Genomic DNA, 17,338 nt, shown 5'->3' on the forward strand with positions numbered 1-17,338 from the left:
AAAACAGGTCTTTACAAAAGTTTGGCAGCATTCGGCAAACAAATACAGATGCTATGCACTGCTTGGAAAAATAATTTATTTTGTTAGCTTACAAAAATGACAACATTTCATGTTACATTTTACATTACGACTACAGCTAGCAACTTTGATCCTGCAAAGGTACTAACTGTCTCCTGAGATGCAATAAACACTTGCAACCTTGCTTTCAGGAATAGCTTGGAGTAAGTCCCAAGTCAGCAAAAAGTAATGAAGTTTGATATTTTTCTTACTGCCTCATTGGCTAACATTTTATATTCAGATTGCAGAAAGTAGGTACAAATGTTGACATTAAATTAACATATGAACTTTCCAGGTAGAGCCTTAATCAAACTTAAACATGCCTGCAGACTCTTTGTCAAGCTATCTGTTTGTGGCAACGTACTTATAGCACGATAGACAGCTTTCATATACTTTGTACTGTAATCACTTGACATGACCTCAGCAGTTAGTATTCTGATTGGTACTTATGCTTTATACACGAGATTTGATTCTGGCTTCGTAGTGGTATAAATCAGGCACAGGCATGATTCTGAAGTCAATGCAGCCACACAACAATAAAAGTGGTGTGCTGGTGTGACACATGAGTCAGACCTCATGCGTGTAACTGAGTACCACAAACTTCACAGGTAGATGAGGACCTGCGCTTCGGAATAACATGGTAACAAGCTTCTCCTTTTGTACTTCTACAATGCTTTGTTCCTAAACTTGCAAGAGGTGTTCTGAAATGCAAATTGTAGAATTAGTTTTATGTGCATCCATGCGATTCAAAGAAAGTAATAGTTTGGTTGGTCAAGCAGTAGTTTGGTTGGACTTGATGATCTTAAGGGTCTTTTCCAGCCTAAATGATTCTATGATTCTATATTTTTTTAATTCATTACATAATTCTCAAGACAGCTAAGTTGCTTTTCCCCCCCTGAAGATGGCAGATAATGGAAAAACTGGAATGCAAATACCTTGGGAAGCTATATCAGAACAAAAGTATCGTAGGACAAAAAAAAGATTTGTTAGAGAATGTCTAACAAATAGTCAAAACTGATTTTGCAAGTCTTTTGTTAAAAAAAGTCTATCAATAGTGTTGGTATTTAGATGTAAGGTATAATTAGATTTTGCCTACACATATGAAAATTCCCATTTTAGGTACTTAATGAATTACTAGATTTTGTTGGAGAACTGATGTGAAACAAAAAGCAATGAGTGTGAAATACAATTGATACACCTTAATAGATGAACTGTCTCTCCTTTGAGAAGGTTTCATTATTTTGAAAAAGCTGTAGTAGCCCACATTAGAGTGGAACAAAGAGCTGTAATATTTCCAGATTTTGCAAATTTCATAAGCTTGTATTGATGCCATTTAGAAGTACAGCGGTTTTCATTATATAACTAAATTTGTTTTAGTCTTCTTGAAAAATAAAAGTACTTATACAAGAGACCAAATGAACTCAAAATCCCATTTCTCAGATTTTGAAAAAAAATCTAAAATAGAAAAATGAGATAGTATTAAATTATTCCAAATGTTTACAGTTTGCTATGAAATTCTTTTTACAAGATCATGGATTTCTCAGTAAGTATTTATTGCTCACCAGACCAGCACATATTATAGACTTGCAGACCTCCAAAATGCAATGAAAATTAGGTTGAGAAAATATTTCTTCCCCCCTTTTCTCAAACTCAGCATGAAACCGTAACTCCACTGATATTAGAGACAAGGCCTCTGCTAGGTTTAGTGTAGTCAGGATTTCCAAGCACAAAGGATTAATTTTGTTTCTGACTAGTAAAGTTTTACAGTGTATGAACATGTTTATGCACGTCTATGTCTATAGAAAGATACGTAGTTAGGTGAACAGGACTACACATGACATCTACAGAGCTATTCAAAGTCTGAACACACCTTTACATTTCAGAAACCAAGTTTGAAGGAAACTGCAATAGTTATGGTTACTACAGCAATGTCAGCTTCAACGTGCTGCCTTCTCTGGTGCGTTTTACAGGAATGAAAAGTAGCAGCATGTTTATAGGTACACAGAGAATCAAACTCATCAGAAAGGATAAATAAGATGAAAATTTAACAAAGAAAAGACACATACACATTTTTTCACACAGATGTCCCTAATACCCTGCTGTGAGTTAAGCTTATATGGGAATGTGGTCAGGGAGCCTTTTACATTAAACCAGGAGCTGGACTCCTTGCTTAACTACTGGCAAAGGTCTTTCAAGGACTTTATGTCAGGAAATAATTGCATGTTGAGGAATTTCATTCCACTATGCCTATCTCCATTACATTAACAGATACAACAAGGTTTAGAGGTGTTAAACCGACCTTCCTGACTTCACAACAGTACAGAGACATCCTGCATCCCTGTAATTCGTTGAAATTCTGCAGATTCTTTAAGGTCACTTTACAGTGTACTGCAGTGGCAATAGTTGACTGGGAAATGTGATGTAATATGTTCAGTGTCACGTGTATAAGACACCTGGGCAATCTCAGTTTTAGAATTTCCCAACCCAAATGCTAGATCACAAGACTAATTTTGTTCCAGTTTTAGAATCCTAAATGTAAAAAACACTGTATTTTATTCAAATTAAATGAAAACAAAATATCTGGAGGCAAATGACTCATGCATCAACTAACTTAATTAGGAGTGCTTGTAATGACAATTAGCTTGTAACCAGAATTAGGTGCTTTTTTAGTTATCCCCACATTAAATAGAAACTGGCAGCACAAAATGACAAAACACGTTCCAGAACTCAAAAGTGACTAACATATTTTTTTCTCACACTCTCCAAGGAAAGAAAAAATTTAAAAAATCAGCATTTACTAATAAGCACATATAGAAATTTCAGCTTCAAAAGTGATTCACCTTCAAAACCACAGTAATACACTGTATACACTCTTACTTACAGTCTAAATGTTTACCTATTTGTCACTTTCTTCTGATAATGTAATACCAAGGCTGAAATTTGAACATCTGATCTGTTTGTTAAAATACATTGTACCAGCCAGCACTCCATACGTAGCACATCAATTATTGCCAATGGAATTATTTCAAGTCTGAGATTCAGTGCACAGTGCACATAACAGAATTTCCCAAAGTATGGGACATAATTTAGTCCAAATCAAAGCCGGCAAGTCTCTCACAATAAGAGATGACATGAAGTGAGATTGATGTCTGTTGATTAATATATTCAGGGGCTTCAAAGATAGTCTATAAAAGGCTGTCACTCTAGTGAAGTTTAAGAAATTATTTGCATTCTGGAAAAATGAAGCGTTTTGTGACTTTGATACTTGATTTTTCCACTTTCAGAGATTTATCTATCAAATAAGAATAATTTGTCCCACTTTTTTTAAACTTTGTTGATTAGCCTTTTCTTAATTGACAGACCTCTAATCAATCAATGGACAACATGCTAACAGATTCACACTGCGTGGCTAGTGAGCCTCACCACTGATGTAGCTCACACTGACTAGGGTTTCTGCATTTTCTAGCTTTATGACAGCACTGGAGACCTCTCCAGTGAAGACAAAACAAACAACTCCATGGTTTCTGATGGACTTATTGACATTCTGTTAGTCAAAACATACAACAAAAATTCTGCCAGCTACATGAAGTCTTCATGGTTGCAGCTGTTTGGATGAGATTGTGTTGTCAGTGCTGCACCCAGCAGTGAAAGCCTCATTAAAAATGGTGCTCTCATTGAGCTCCGTACACAAAATAGCTTATGCCACAGATGCAAACTGTTCTCTTGGCCAGCAGTAAAACACAGCTCATCTTCATCGTTTTCCACACTAAGTACCAAACTGGGTCACTGCTGGTTTCTGTGAAGAGCCTAATGCCAGAACATAAATTGGGCTGGCTTCCCAGTTCAATGCTTGTTTAGCAATGTGAGTGACACAGAAATCCACATTTGCAGAATGATACTGTGTGATCAGTTGGACTTGATGATCTTAATGTTCTTTTCCAACCTAAACAATTCTATGATTCTATGATCATCTTTAGCAAATTTCGGTATTGCTCCTCAGAAATATTTTAGATACCAGCAACTGTTTCTACTGAGGGCAATTTGATAGTGACGCACTGAAGAAATATACTTTGTAATAAGAGGTTTTTTAGGTTCTAGACTAAGCACTTAGGCAGATCTCCTAAATTAGGTGGAGCCTCTTTTTCTGCCTGGAACCAATAATATTTCAGGGTTATTGCAGCAAAGTCTATCCTTTGCTATTGTCCTCTACAAATTGATAGTAGAATGAATGGTACCATTTAGAAAATCTAGACAAACGTAGTAAGACACATTTACTTTTGCCTGTGGGATAATCTTTAAAATTAGGCAGCATGCAATCTGATGTTAGTCAGTTTACCAAGTAGGTTTTATTTTAGTAAACAAATAAGAGTGGCAGAATTCATATGAAAAGAGATTATAAGAAACAACTGCCTTCAAAATTAATGTCATTCCCTGGGCATATCAACTACCTAAATTATTAACATGGGGTAAGTGAAGAAATGATGGTATGTCTTCTGACATACTAGTGCACTGCAGATGGCAGATGAGAAAAGCAGTCTAAGACCAAAACAACTCTGTTCTGAAGACAGATGAAAATAAAAGACAACTCAGGAACAATTGCTGTACTTACTCAAGCAAAACACCTATTAAGGAGCCATGTCCCTAAATAAAGATGGCAGAATTATCCTAAAAGAGATATCTTTATCCAGTTCTTGTATTTAAATGTAATACTTTAATGAAAACATGTTAACAATAAGGTTCCAAAAATACTTAGTTCCAAATAGCACCAAGTAGGTACCCTAAATAAAATGACTAGAAATTTAAAAAATATCATCACTGCATATTTTCTCAAGGCTCATGATATTACAGATTTTGCCACTATTAAGGCAAGAGACAACAAAATCTCTTTCTTACAGCCTGAGAAATGGAAGATGTGCAACTTTAGCTTTAGAAACATGAGCTATTGTTGTTAGCACAAATGATAAATGCTGGATGTTGCTGCATTTTAACCACAGCAATCTTTTTCATTTGTGTTGTCAACATTCCCAGAGGCATTAGTTTACAGATTTTTGAAAGACCGAGGTTATCAGATTCTGCTCTGCTGTACTTCTGTGTACAGCACTAAAATGTTCTTCAGATTTAAAATCTAGTTTAGTTCTTTATATAAAAAAGCAAAATAGTTCATACTCACAACAGCCTAGACATGCTTACAGTAAGGAGTTGAGATGAGCTGTGCTAGAGTAGAAAGTATTTTAGTATGTAAAAAAAAAAAAAACAAACATTTATCCAAGATGGAATCTTATTTAGGGATCACTTTTATTTAGATGTAAATACTAGCTCTAAAGCAGTTTTTAAAATTAAGACACCAAGAATAAAAGTGTTCTGATATTTTAATTTAATTGTGAGCTGCTTTCCATTCCTTCTACTGCTAGTTTTCGTCTACATCTTCTTCTAAATTCTACAATTACATTAAAAACACAGGAATTTGTGTGATGTCTTCCTGCACATCCATTTTTGACAAGGCTGCATCCCCAGATATTGGCCTGCAGCTCACATTAATTTCAGTATCAATTACTTCTGTGAGGTGAAGACAGGGCTTAGAGAGAGATAAATATATTACTAAGGCACTTTGAACATGAAGAGTGTAACAGAGCCATGGTAAAATTTGACCGTAACAAGCAGTCCCACATAAATTTATGAATAAATTATTCTCCATGTTGTAGATATGAGAATGTGTTCAGGCTTCATACTACTAATTTTTAGCCATAAAAATGGTATCAGTGTTACAAAAATATGTACTTGTTTACTTTCAGGGTAATATTGGCACCTTCATTCATGAAAAATCCATCCAGTGCTACACAGTGCAGAGACTACGCCTTGTAAGCCAGAGATGAACTGATACGCAGATTCCTTAACTCAAAAGTGGATTTTAGAATAGTATTTTCTTTGTTCTAAGGAATTTTAATAGATCTTCTTTATTTACTTTGGTGGGATAGCTAGTAAAAATGTGGCTGAGGTTTGAATATCCAAGGAGTACTTTCACCATCACTGAAGACTGGCTTCCATCAAAAATTTGAGAAGTAAATGTAAGAAAATTGCTTTGTTTTATACTGTAAAATTTTATTTTTTATCCTGGACTGAGTTTTATTTTTATTTTGATGTTTCTTCTTAGGATGACATAATTACATAATTAAAATAAATTATTTTGAATATCTAGTAAATACCATCTCAAAAGTAATTAAAAATACGTACTCTTAAGTCTGCTGTAAAACATTAAGGAACTGAAGGGCATAAAATTTAAAGGTTATTCAAGTGACAATTATTTGATGCTGAAATAAAGGGCCAGTGCATTTCTGAAAGCACAATATTGAACCACTGTATTTCAGGCAGCATTAAAAAAACATGGATGCCTGATATTAGCTTGTTAAATCTGTACATACTTAGTACATACATACAAAGTTGCCTGAATGCAAAGTTACCAAATACTGAACAGAACAAAGAAACAAACCACCATTTTTAGATGTGATACCACATTTTTTGATTATTGAAAACTACTGCTTTGGGCGAGAATTGAGGAAGAGGTCATTAAAGGGTTAAAGTATTAAAAAAATCTGATTACCAGAAGGGACAGCAATTTTTAAGATCTGAAATATAGAAAATGTTTTATTAAAAAATTATCTGTTTTTCTACTTTAAAAACTGAAACTGGTCAGAGGAATATTATTTCAGGCCAATATGGAAAAAATATTATTTCTTAAACCACAAAGGGACAGTTTCACATAATGTCATGAATGGAACTTTAGCCTTCAGTAAAAAGGAAACAAAATTCACTTTGTAATATGAACCTCTATCAAAGGTGGAAGAAAGACAAATATTACATGCTATCTGAACTGCCACGCCAAGAGAATAAATTTAAGAAAGAATTTCCTGGCTTTGGAGTCCGTAAGCCTACTCATTAAAAATTCCTCTTTTTTTTTGTGGTTTGACTTCTTCCCTTCTTTTCCCCCAGCTCTTTTAGAAAATTTTAAAAAAGGATATAAAACTCTGCTGAAAATCCAGTCACATGGCCAAAGCCAAATATACTAAGCACAGGGCATATTTCAAGTCTTAAAGCCAAAATTATTCACCTAGTAGACATTTCTGTCCTGCACTGTACAAAAATCAATACTTGATGTAATAATGAGGGAGGTCAGATGGGTATCCTTAGTTTTCTAACACTATAAAGCAGTAGTGATACTGTTTTAAGGAAACATACTTCAGATTTCTGAGTTACAAGTGAGGAAAAAATGTATAAATACATAAAATGGTAAGAGCAATCAATATCCTTGATTTTTACAAATTCCTTAGGAAAAAGACAGGACATTATTTTTCTGTGTGGTACTTCTCAGCTGAGACTCTTAAAGCCCCATTCATTTACCAACAGGCGCTTTACCTCAAAAATCATTTCAACTTCAGTAAAGTGGGTTGGGCATACATTTATCCATCAGCAATCCATGCATCAGACCTCATTACAACATGAGGTGTTTTGAGAGCATGATTTACTGTTTTGTAATATATTTTAAAATGACCTTTCTATATTTTTAGCCATAATTTGTAGGTATCATAAAGTCTGGAAGCTGGTGACATTTTATTTTGCAATTTTTTAACGTTTCACCAGACAAACCAGCTAAAATATTTTAAACAACATATTTCCAGCTGTGCTCTGATCTAATTAAAAAAATAACTTACAAATGTTGGATACACTTAAAGTAAGTTTAGTTTATGGTAACTGTGGCTTGAGCTAAACACTGCTTCATGACATCCACACTCTTTGTAGACCATGACACAAACCGGTTTCTATTTGTCCTGCCTTCTCCAGAGTAGAAGTTTATTTGTTTATGTTTTTGTCTCGGCCCTGTCATTGCTGTTGAGATCAGAAGAGATGGATGTGCCTGTTTTGCTTTCTTGACCTTCTGAATGAGCAGATGCGCCAGAAGTCTGCAAAGCCAATGCCAGCACTACAATGCATAGCATTATACACATACAAAAGGTAAGGAAAACTTTTTTAACCAAATTAGGTGGTTTTTTAATTTTAAGTGTTTTTAAGTAATTTAAGTGTACACCAAATGAAAGGAAAATGAATTCAATTTTTTTCTCATTTCCTTGTCTGATTTTGATGTTCTCAGCAAGAAGTTCTGTTTGAAACAGGCTGAATACAAGGGGATTGTCAAGTAAGTGCACTGTCCAGAGAACCCACTGGGACTGCAGAACACTTCTTCAGAAACTTAAAAAAAAAGAGAAAAGAAAAGGTCCTGTTTTCAGGTGGCACATAGTGACCTGCGAATTATGTCTGAGACACCTACAGTGCTAAAAAAAGACAGTGTTTCAGAGAAGAAGTAGGCTTCCTAAATATGAAAGAAGCCTACAAACCAAAATGGTTTCAATGGTATTCATGTTGCTACAGCACTGTGATAGATTTGGCAAATTTTTTAAAGCACATTTGTAGTGATTCAACCAGAAGCACTAGAGAGGAGAATAAAATGAGGACCATCAGCAACACTTGCATTTCTTTTGACAGCAGAAAATTCTGCTGTGATGTGCTGTTTGAGACCACAGTAATGCAGAATTGTACCCAATTTGTTTACAATACAGATATCCAAACAAATACAACTGTGCAATATTGTATTTCCATAACATTTTAAAATCAATATGACACATCTCTTCTAGTAGAGAACAAAACAGAATAAATAAATGATCATTAAACCCTGCTATTAGAATTTTCACAGCCACATAGCAGTGCCCTTCAACATGCTTAATACAGATGGGTGAGATTCAGGTGCTGTTAAGTGCCTTACCAGAGGTCATCTGATAAAACTGTTCCGGTCAGAAGAATAATTCTAAACAGCTTATAACAGATATATGCTGAACCTGAAATCATGATATGAATTTCCACTAATTTTGAGGAAATTTGTTTTTGTTTAATATTTATCACTTCTTTCTTAAACGATTCTTACTAACTGAGGAACCTAAAATCACAAATGTGTCCGCACGACACTGTACAATGACTCTTATAATAAATATTAGGACAAAGGTAATTTCTGAATATTTTTTCATTATTAATAATGTTATTAAATGTTACAAAAAACCAAATGTCAGAACAATTCCTGTACAGGGGTAAATAAGCTCATAGGAAAGATTAATGTCACAGGTCTTTCATTTCATAATATTTCAGGAATACAATAAATTTAGTTTAGGAGGACTGCAGAAACAAATACAAGAGAATAGCATAATCTCAGAAAACCTTTGGTGTATAAGTTACATAAATTATTACAAGAGTTCATGGGGCTCACTCTTGGTGCTCTTTCATTTAAGTGTTTGGCAATCGCTGAATTATTAAGGGTGCATCACTCCTATAGCAGATGGAATTACTACTGTTCAAAACCAAAAAAGAGTGGAATGGAATTTACCACAGAGAAAGTTGGTGTGTTTTTGTAAAATGTTCTACTGCTTCCCTCTTTCTGCTTGCAGCTTCATTTCACTAACAGCAACATTAATAGAATCTTCCTTGGTGGCACTTGTATCAAAAGGAGCCATTCTTTTCATAAGTGCTAGAAATAAGTCAGACAAAAAAAGTAACTAAACATCTTCAGAGAAACATATGTTTTGCTGACTGAGCATCAATGTTTATATGAAACACATATTTCATTATACAATATTATAATTTACACAGCAAGTAATATGGTGTTAATAAATATTCGCTATTCATAATGCTATGAATTGAGAAACTGACTTATTTTTCTAGAGAAACAGATTTTAATACTATATAATACAGGCATGGCCAAGAGCTTTCTTATACAGAAGAAATGTAAACTGCTTTTTTAAAAATTCAATAATGCCACTAACATTTATTTTCCATTTAAATTACCAGCATTGTTGTTTAAGTAAGACAAAACAAACCACTCAGAAAATTCCCGAAGGAATATCTTTACCAATAGCATGGACTAAAGTCAACAAGTCACACTGAACAGGTGTTTATAGGATGCCATACTGTGTATATACCTTCACAGTAGGGTGCATATATAATGCTTATTTTTAAATACATTATCCTGCATCAAAATCTAGACAATATGATTTGACAGAACATCTTATGATAAAGTGCTGGAGGAAAAAAATCCAAACATCTAGCAATTATTTAACAAAAGGCAGAAATTAAGGGGAAGAAAGTGGATATCACTTACAACATAAGCTGCTTCTAATGGCCTTCCTTATATCATAAGCGTGTAAGAAAAGTGGTCCTTCCTGATTGTTTGCAATAAATACCCAGAGTGCAATTTTTTAATAGTCCAGTAAAATTGTAGCAGCATATAACCAAAGGCTATTTAATAGGGAACAAGTCTTCACAGTTTGATTAGGAGGAGTGAGATGTTTTCACTTTCAGGAGAATGAAACCACTGTGTCTGGGACATTAGTAAAACAGTGAGTTACCATTTTTCAGCACAAAGTTTTCAGTATTGGTCCAAAACTATGCTACTGCATGCTGTTTCAGTGGTACCTCCTGTGGTCAGTATTCAAAGTAAAGTGAAAAATCATAAAGAAAATCCATTGCTAAGCTAAATCAATTTGCATTTTTCAAAGTGATGATGTCAAGTTTCCAGTCATTCCAGGTTCTTATCCTTGAGCAGCCTTAGAAGGTTTTGTTCTAGAATGGTGTCCCACAGCATCATGATGTTACAAGGTCATTTTACTTTTAATTAAGTTACTTATTTATAAATGTCAATACAAATAGTCTTAAGAACTTATGAAAAAGTATACATAGAGGGATAAAGACAGACATGAGCATACATTGCAGGAGTTAATTGTTGTGCAGGAGTTAAATGTTAAATAAAATCAACATCCAGGACAACTTGTTTTTATTTAATCATGATATCATTCCTACTATATACCATGTTGACACAAGAGTGTTGTGTATCACCAGAGCCAAAGGGTCAGAGAAGACTGTGATCCCAGCTACAGAAGTTGGGAAAACTGGTGGCTATTTTCTTCTCTGTAAAGTCACAGCTTATGAAGCCCTGCAACATAAATTCCCAAGAACAATAGAAAGCCTGAAAGCCATATGGCTTCTGGGAAACCATCCAGGTTAAAACCTTGAAGTGATGAACTGTACAAAGAGAAAGGCAGGACCCAATTCACAAAGCTAATGCAAAGCATGTGTAACTCTAGGGACCTTTGTAGTATAAAATTTAAGAAAAATACAGTGGCCATGAAAAACAATTTCTGAGGATTATTCTTTAGATAACAACTAGTAGTGCCTTTTTAGACCAACTGTTTTGGTCTGATGATAATACAGACTGCAAACCATGTCTAATGAATGCTTCCTTGTATAAATTATTTTCTCAGTTAAACTTCTTCCTTTCTAAGAAAATGGGTATAGAAATAAAAGCTCATTCCCACAGCATCTTTAAAATAGTTTGTTACGGAAAAGCTGTTATAATTCTAGAAATTATACCAGAAACATGAAGACCAGACATAAACCAGAATGTTAATGTTAATTACTTTTCCTTTTAACGGCCTGCTGCATTGGCAACTTTTCACTAAATATATATATGGAAGCAGATGGTTGTTCCCTTATTTATTTTTTCATACTTTTTGTCCCTCTTTCTTCAACCAATTTTAAACTTAAATCCCAGGATCCCCCTTTGCAGATAAATTAAATTATACCAAATGTGTCTGCTCTCCTCCCTGGTGCTCTCTGCAAGTCATAAGAGACCCACATTGGGAAGGGAGTGTCTAGTACTACTTATTGACTCTATAATCTGTAAGGTTTCATGAATTTAAGAGAGATGAAGTGGGGTAACATTAAATCACAAAGGCTTGCAAACTGCTTCAAGAGGTAAATGAAAAAAAAAGTCAATTCTTCTGTTTCTGGAGAAGTAAGGACATAAATTAATCACAGAAAATAGGTGATGACATTTATAGGTAGATTTATTAAAAGCTACAGGAGGTTTGGGAGCAAAAGACCTCAAATTATACTTTGCTGTCAAAGTCTCAAATTATAACTAATTAATATCATTACTGAAATTAAAAGCTCATGGTGTTTATGTGACTAACATGACTGAAGTAGCTGATTTTATCATTTGCCACTCACTGGCAATTGCAAGAAAAACTCCTTAATGTTAATACCACTGCAGTATTTTCACTGTCCTCAAGAACTATAGCAACAACTTCAAATACACGTTTGACTGGTAGAGATCAGGTTCAGCATAAAGGTAAAACATTCAGTCACTAACCAAAGTCTATGGAGTAATTCACATACCTTAGTTCCATAAGCTACCACAGACATCCACAAAAGGGCTGCAAAAGATGTGATGGGACCTATGGGAAACCTATGCCTTCCTGGAATGACAGCTAGAAGCATACTCTAGGACATCTAAAATGACATCAGACATCTTCAACAGGCACCTGACTTGCTCTCATACTTACTTACTAAGCATAAAGAACATATAATAGCACTAACTCTTAGGAGAGAGTCAGCAAAGTGAGAAAGAATCAGCAAAGTGAGAAATAAAGAACACCACCTTCATTCTATCAGAGTCAAATCAAACCAGGGATAGGAAAAATATTCTATGCCTACTTCTCTGTTTTAGCTGCAGAAAATTTGACTAATGGATTTTTATAGAATACAAGTGAGAAAATAAAACTCAGATTTTTGTTTCCAGTTCCTTTCCCTTAAAAACAAATAGGAAAAAGTGAAACACATTCACTGTTTTCTTAGTTTTTTGCTTTTTTAAAAAAAATTATTATTTTTAAAAATAGCTCTTTACCATCTGGGCAAAAGAACAAAACTAAAAACACTCTCAGTACCATTCTGGGATTTGGAAAATATGAAGATCAGCTTAATTTATTATGTGGAAAATACCTTCCTAAAAGTTTTAAGCAAGGAAAAAAAAAAAAAAAGTCCCTCAGCCATGCCTGAGCATGCTTTCAAAAGGAGCCTTCCTCAAATTCTGAATACTTTGCAAATATTTCATAATGATCAACATTGAATCACTACTGTCTTTCATTCATCACTTATTTTTTTTACCTCCAGAAAGTTTAGTGCTGGTAAAAACCAGCTGAATCAGAGAATAAATACCCAGAACTGGTTCGTCAGATTGGCATTCAGATCATATGGATCCTATTCTCTGACAACTGTCTAAAATTGATTAAAAAGTACTAAAGTAACAAAGTCCTAGCAAGTTCCATTCAGATTAAGCAATATAAAGATATTGTAATATTTTAGGAACATTTATGCTGCATCTTTCAACTTCAGCAAGTTTTTGCAGTGGAATCACAGAGTTGTTGAGGTTGGAAGGGACCACTGCAGGTCATCTAGTCCAACATGCCTGCAAGGTATGGGTTATTTCTTTTCTATACCCCAACCAGACTGAGCTGTACTTTGACTTGCAAGACTTTGACAGTGATGAGGTTAGGGAAAATGGAAAAACAACTCTGCGTCAGGGGAAACTGTTCCTGAAGTACGGATGAGGTGGAGGCATTTGCTCTTATGCTTTATTCCCACTATTGTTATTCAGTATGCTCTACAAAAAGATATTAATCACAACCCACAGATTCTGAAAGGAAAAGAAACCAATTATCTTTAACCTCATCAGATCAACTCAGGACTTACTGGTGAGCAGTAATGTACTGCAGCACTCATTCCAGGATGTGAAGGTTTTAAAGTGCAATGAAGCCTGAAATAGGACTTTCCATTACACAGAATGCAACTTACTGAATAGGTTCCCAGTACACAAACTGGTTATATTGAAAAGAAATGGAAGGCGATATCCTTCTGAAGAAAAGTATTCTGATATCCATGTGCTGATACGCTCAAAAAAAACCTTAAAAAAACCTTTTTTTTAAGTTAGTTTTGACACTCATGCAAAGGTGTGCCTGTACCAGATAAAGATCTAATATGTCCTATCTTTTACCAAGCAGTTCCTAGCTGTATCAGAGATCCTGTGACCTTGCAGGACCACAAGTTGTATAGGCACTAGGGGATAGAAGGAATAGTCAAAAACAACTATTGAATTAGAAGCAGAATTAGTGAATTCAACTTCCACTGTTAAACTGCTATACAAGCACTAGACTTAACTGGTACAAATGAAAGATCTGGGAAAGAAACCTTGGCTGAGGATGTCTCTCTGGTCCCTGAAAAGATACACAGCTTACACAGGTATGATTGTTCATGCAGAGATTCAGAATCCAAGTGCAGCCTTTTTTTTTTGGTGTAGGTTTGGATGACAAACAGAGTATATTGTATGTCCCAGTTAAAAAAACCCAAACAACTATCAGTGGGATGTAATGAAGTACTTACTAGACAAAGGCATCCATCCAGTATCTAAAGCTAAAACACAGGAGGACTCTTAAGATTGCTCTAGCATTTTTTTGTCGAAAAGTAGAGTGTCTTACTCTCTCAAGTAAAACAGCTTTAAGAGAGAAAAATACATTACTTGTAGATTTTTTCTGTGAAACAATACTTACAACCTGAATCTGAGAGCAGTGAGCTGGACAGAAAGCTGTTTTGAGTTCGCCAACTAGAAGAGGGAGCAGCCACTTCTATGTTAGAAATTTCAGCATCCATTTTCACATCCTATGGCAGCCAAAGAAAAATAATTTCTATCTGTTAATATCAAGCACCTGTAAACTTTAACAAAAAACATACAGTAGCACACATACACGTATATGCTGTCATTTCACACATGCTGGAAAATACTAATTTGAATTCTCAGAATTCTCAGTATTGCAGTTAGGTTCAAATTAATTTGCTTAGGAATTTCATGCCCATTTCATCACTACAAAATCTCTGCGAAAAACTGCTTTGCCTGGAGAAAAGCATTGGGAGCATTGCAAGTTTTTGTCACTACAATAAGTTGTAAAAATGCTCTCTTTCCTGTTTACATCACATCCACAGTTCAGGACAAAGCATAGTGGCAGGGCAGACATCAGTGATGAATTCCCCATCAATGAATGGTCCACATTAATTCACTGAAGTTCCACAAGTAAGTAGGAATAAAAATTCAATCCATTTTCCCTGCCACTGAGGAAATTCAAACTTCATTGATTTCTCATATCAAAATACCTGAAGTTGATTTTCCATTTTTTTGTTAAACCATTAAATAAAGTCTGAAGTACAATGTTACTATTTATGGCTAGACCCATACAGCATAGCTTTTTGGTGAGTAAAGTAATTTGGTCTATAAGCTAAAAAAAGGAGATAATTTTAAAAAGGCCATTTAAACAAAATCTCCGTAAATCTTTATTAGCACTGCAGCAAGTAGTCCCTAGTTGCAATACCTTCCAAAATAAGATTAAAAGCTTGGCTTGGCATCCAAATTACTTTGTTTCTTGAAATGAGAAGAGATAATAATGCACAAATGCATCAGTTCATAAACCACTCAATTTTGCTACTGAATTCTTATAATAAACAGCCTCAGGGAATTTTGTTAAAACATCTTGCAATTTATCATTCATGCTGATACTAAGATTTGAAAACTAAACAGAAAACAAAATAAAATTCAAGATTAATTTAGAGATACAATGAGCTTTTGTCCCATCACTGGAGGGATTTACTCCTATTAAGACTAATGGGAATTATACATATTAATCCCCTTATGTGCTGATGAGAGACTTAATACGTAAAGTGTATGTACAATAACAATTTTTAAAGAATAAAAAAAGTTTTTGTCTTTTCATTCTGCTTCCAGAAAGGCTGTCTTAGAACAGAGCTTTTAAACAAGAAAGGTGTATCTACCAGCATCTGCAATGCAAAATGGCTTTCTCTTCACAGAAATTTTAACTTACAGAATGTGCCTTTTCTCATGTGCTTCATTTACAATTACATCTGTATGCTGTGTTTGACTAGATGGTCAGTTGTTCGTAGCAGGAAAACTGTCCTAAAATATTTGCATCTATCCATCATAACATTTATCTTCAGTTTTCCTCTAGCTTTCTCTCTTGATTTTGCTTCAGTTGGTATTCTCCATTATTTATTTTATTTTTATATATTTACCTTCTTCTTCCCCAATACCTTCTTTATCCACTATCACTCAACCCTTTCTTAGTTGAAAAATCACAATTGTTGTACTCGATGATGTTCTGCCAGCCTCTGGCCTCCTTTATTACTGGAAATCTTATATTTTAACACATACAAATAACAATTATGATTTTCCTGGGCTTCTAAGCAACAGGTATTTTACAGCCATCTGACAAGACTACAGAGGAGTAAGAAGATTGAGTGGGGAACAAATGAAATCATAAGAAAGGAAGAAAAATAACTGGTTTTAGGGGAACATTCAACTTTGGTTTCATTTTTGCTCCTTAAAATGAAGAGAGGCTAGGACACAGGATTAGATAATGCCTGTCTGAGTGTAATGTTGGCAAGCCAGCTGAAAGAACTGTATTACAAGAAAGGCTAGCAAGAAGATCATAACAGAGGAGACAGATTAATTCCACAAGTAATTTTATCTAGAACTCCCTTTTTAAAAACATTTTACTAGAACTCCCTTTTTTAAAACATGTATTTTCTTATCACCTACCAAATATCTGTCTACTTTGTATAGCAGAGGCACTATGTTGTGTACAGAATATGAATCAAAACTATCAGAAAGAATGAACTTTGATGTCCTCAAGTCTATACTCTTCCACCAATTTTAGAGACTCCCAACTGACAAATAGTAAAATAAAAAAAAAATAAACAACAATGCATTTGAGTTAGTTCCAAGGGAGGGAAAGAAAGGCAAGCATTAAAAAGGGGTTTTTTTTAGACTAAGCTAGCCTGATCACTCAAATCAGATTAGCACCCGTCTGTTACAAATAGAACAGAATGTTCAAAAACAAGTAACAGCCGTGACAGCAAAGAATACTGTATGTCATGCAAAAACCCAATTAGGCCTGACTAAATGGAAGCCATTAAATGCTCTCTGTTGTCTAAAGAAAGAGGAAATATTGTTTTGGAATCAGCTTATTACTGGATTCTGAATATAGAGTTCAAATCACGCGAGCTCAGTAAGTTCAGTCAGCTTAGTGCAATATTATATTCTACCGTCAGCTGATTGCATTCCACTTAGCTTTTCAATGTTTTCCAAATTTCAGTGGCTACTGAATTAGTAACTCTTGTGTGAAGGCAAGAGAAATTCAAGAAACTGAAGATTATCATTAGCAACAGACTGAAAGTGAATCTGCCCTGTTTCTTCCTTTCAATTCTTTCTGACAGAAGAGCAAGATGACCTTCAAGTAGCTCAATACCTTCTTACAACAGCAACTTACTAAGCTAAAATACTCTGTAC

The 17,338-nt window shown here is 34.6% G+C and overlaps 1 protein-coding gene across 7 annotated transcripts in view; it reads right to left on the reverse strand.

Moving 5' to 3' along the window:
• Positions 1-6,278: 6,278 nt before the first annotated feature.
• CEP128 (centrosomal protein 128) overlaps positions 6,279-17,338 on the reverse strand; it is a 139,033-nt gene continuing 127,973 nt past the window's right edge. For 4 of the 7 annotated variants that reach the window (XM_075503365.1, XM_075503367.1, XM_075503363.1 and 1 more), the window contains 2 exons: positions 14,535-14,643; positions 6,282-9,622 (listed from right to left, as the gene is read on the reverse strand). In XM_075503365.1, coding sequence (XP_075359480.1) covers positions 9,516-9,622; positions 14,535-14,643 — 216 coding nt within the window. In that variant the 3' untranslated portion in view covers positions 6,282-9,515. Of the gene's footprint in view, positions 9,623-14,534; positions 14,644-17,338 lie in introns of all 7 variants that reach the window. The other 3 variants (XM_075503368.1, XM_075503369.1, XM_075503370.1) reach the window with 2 other exon arrangements.

This window comes from Mycteria americana, chromosome 5, assembly GCF_035582795.1.
Source record: "Mycteria americana isolate JAX WOST 10 ecotype Jacksonville Zoo and Gardens chromosome 5, USCA_MyAme_1.0, whole genome shotgun sequence".
NCBI lineage: Eukaryota > Metazoa > Chordata > Aves > Ciconiiformes > Ciconiidae > Mycteria > Mycteria americana.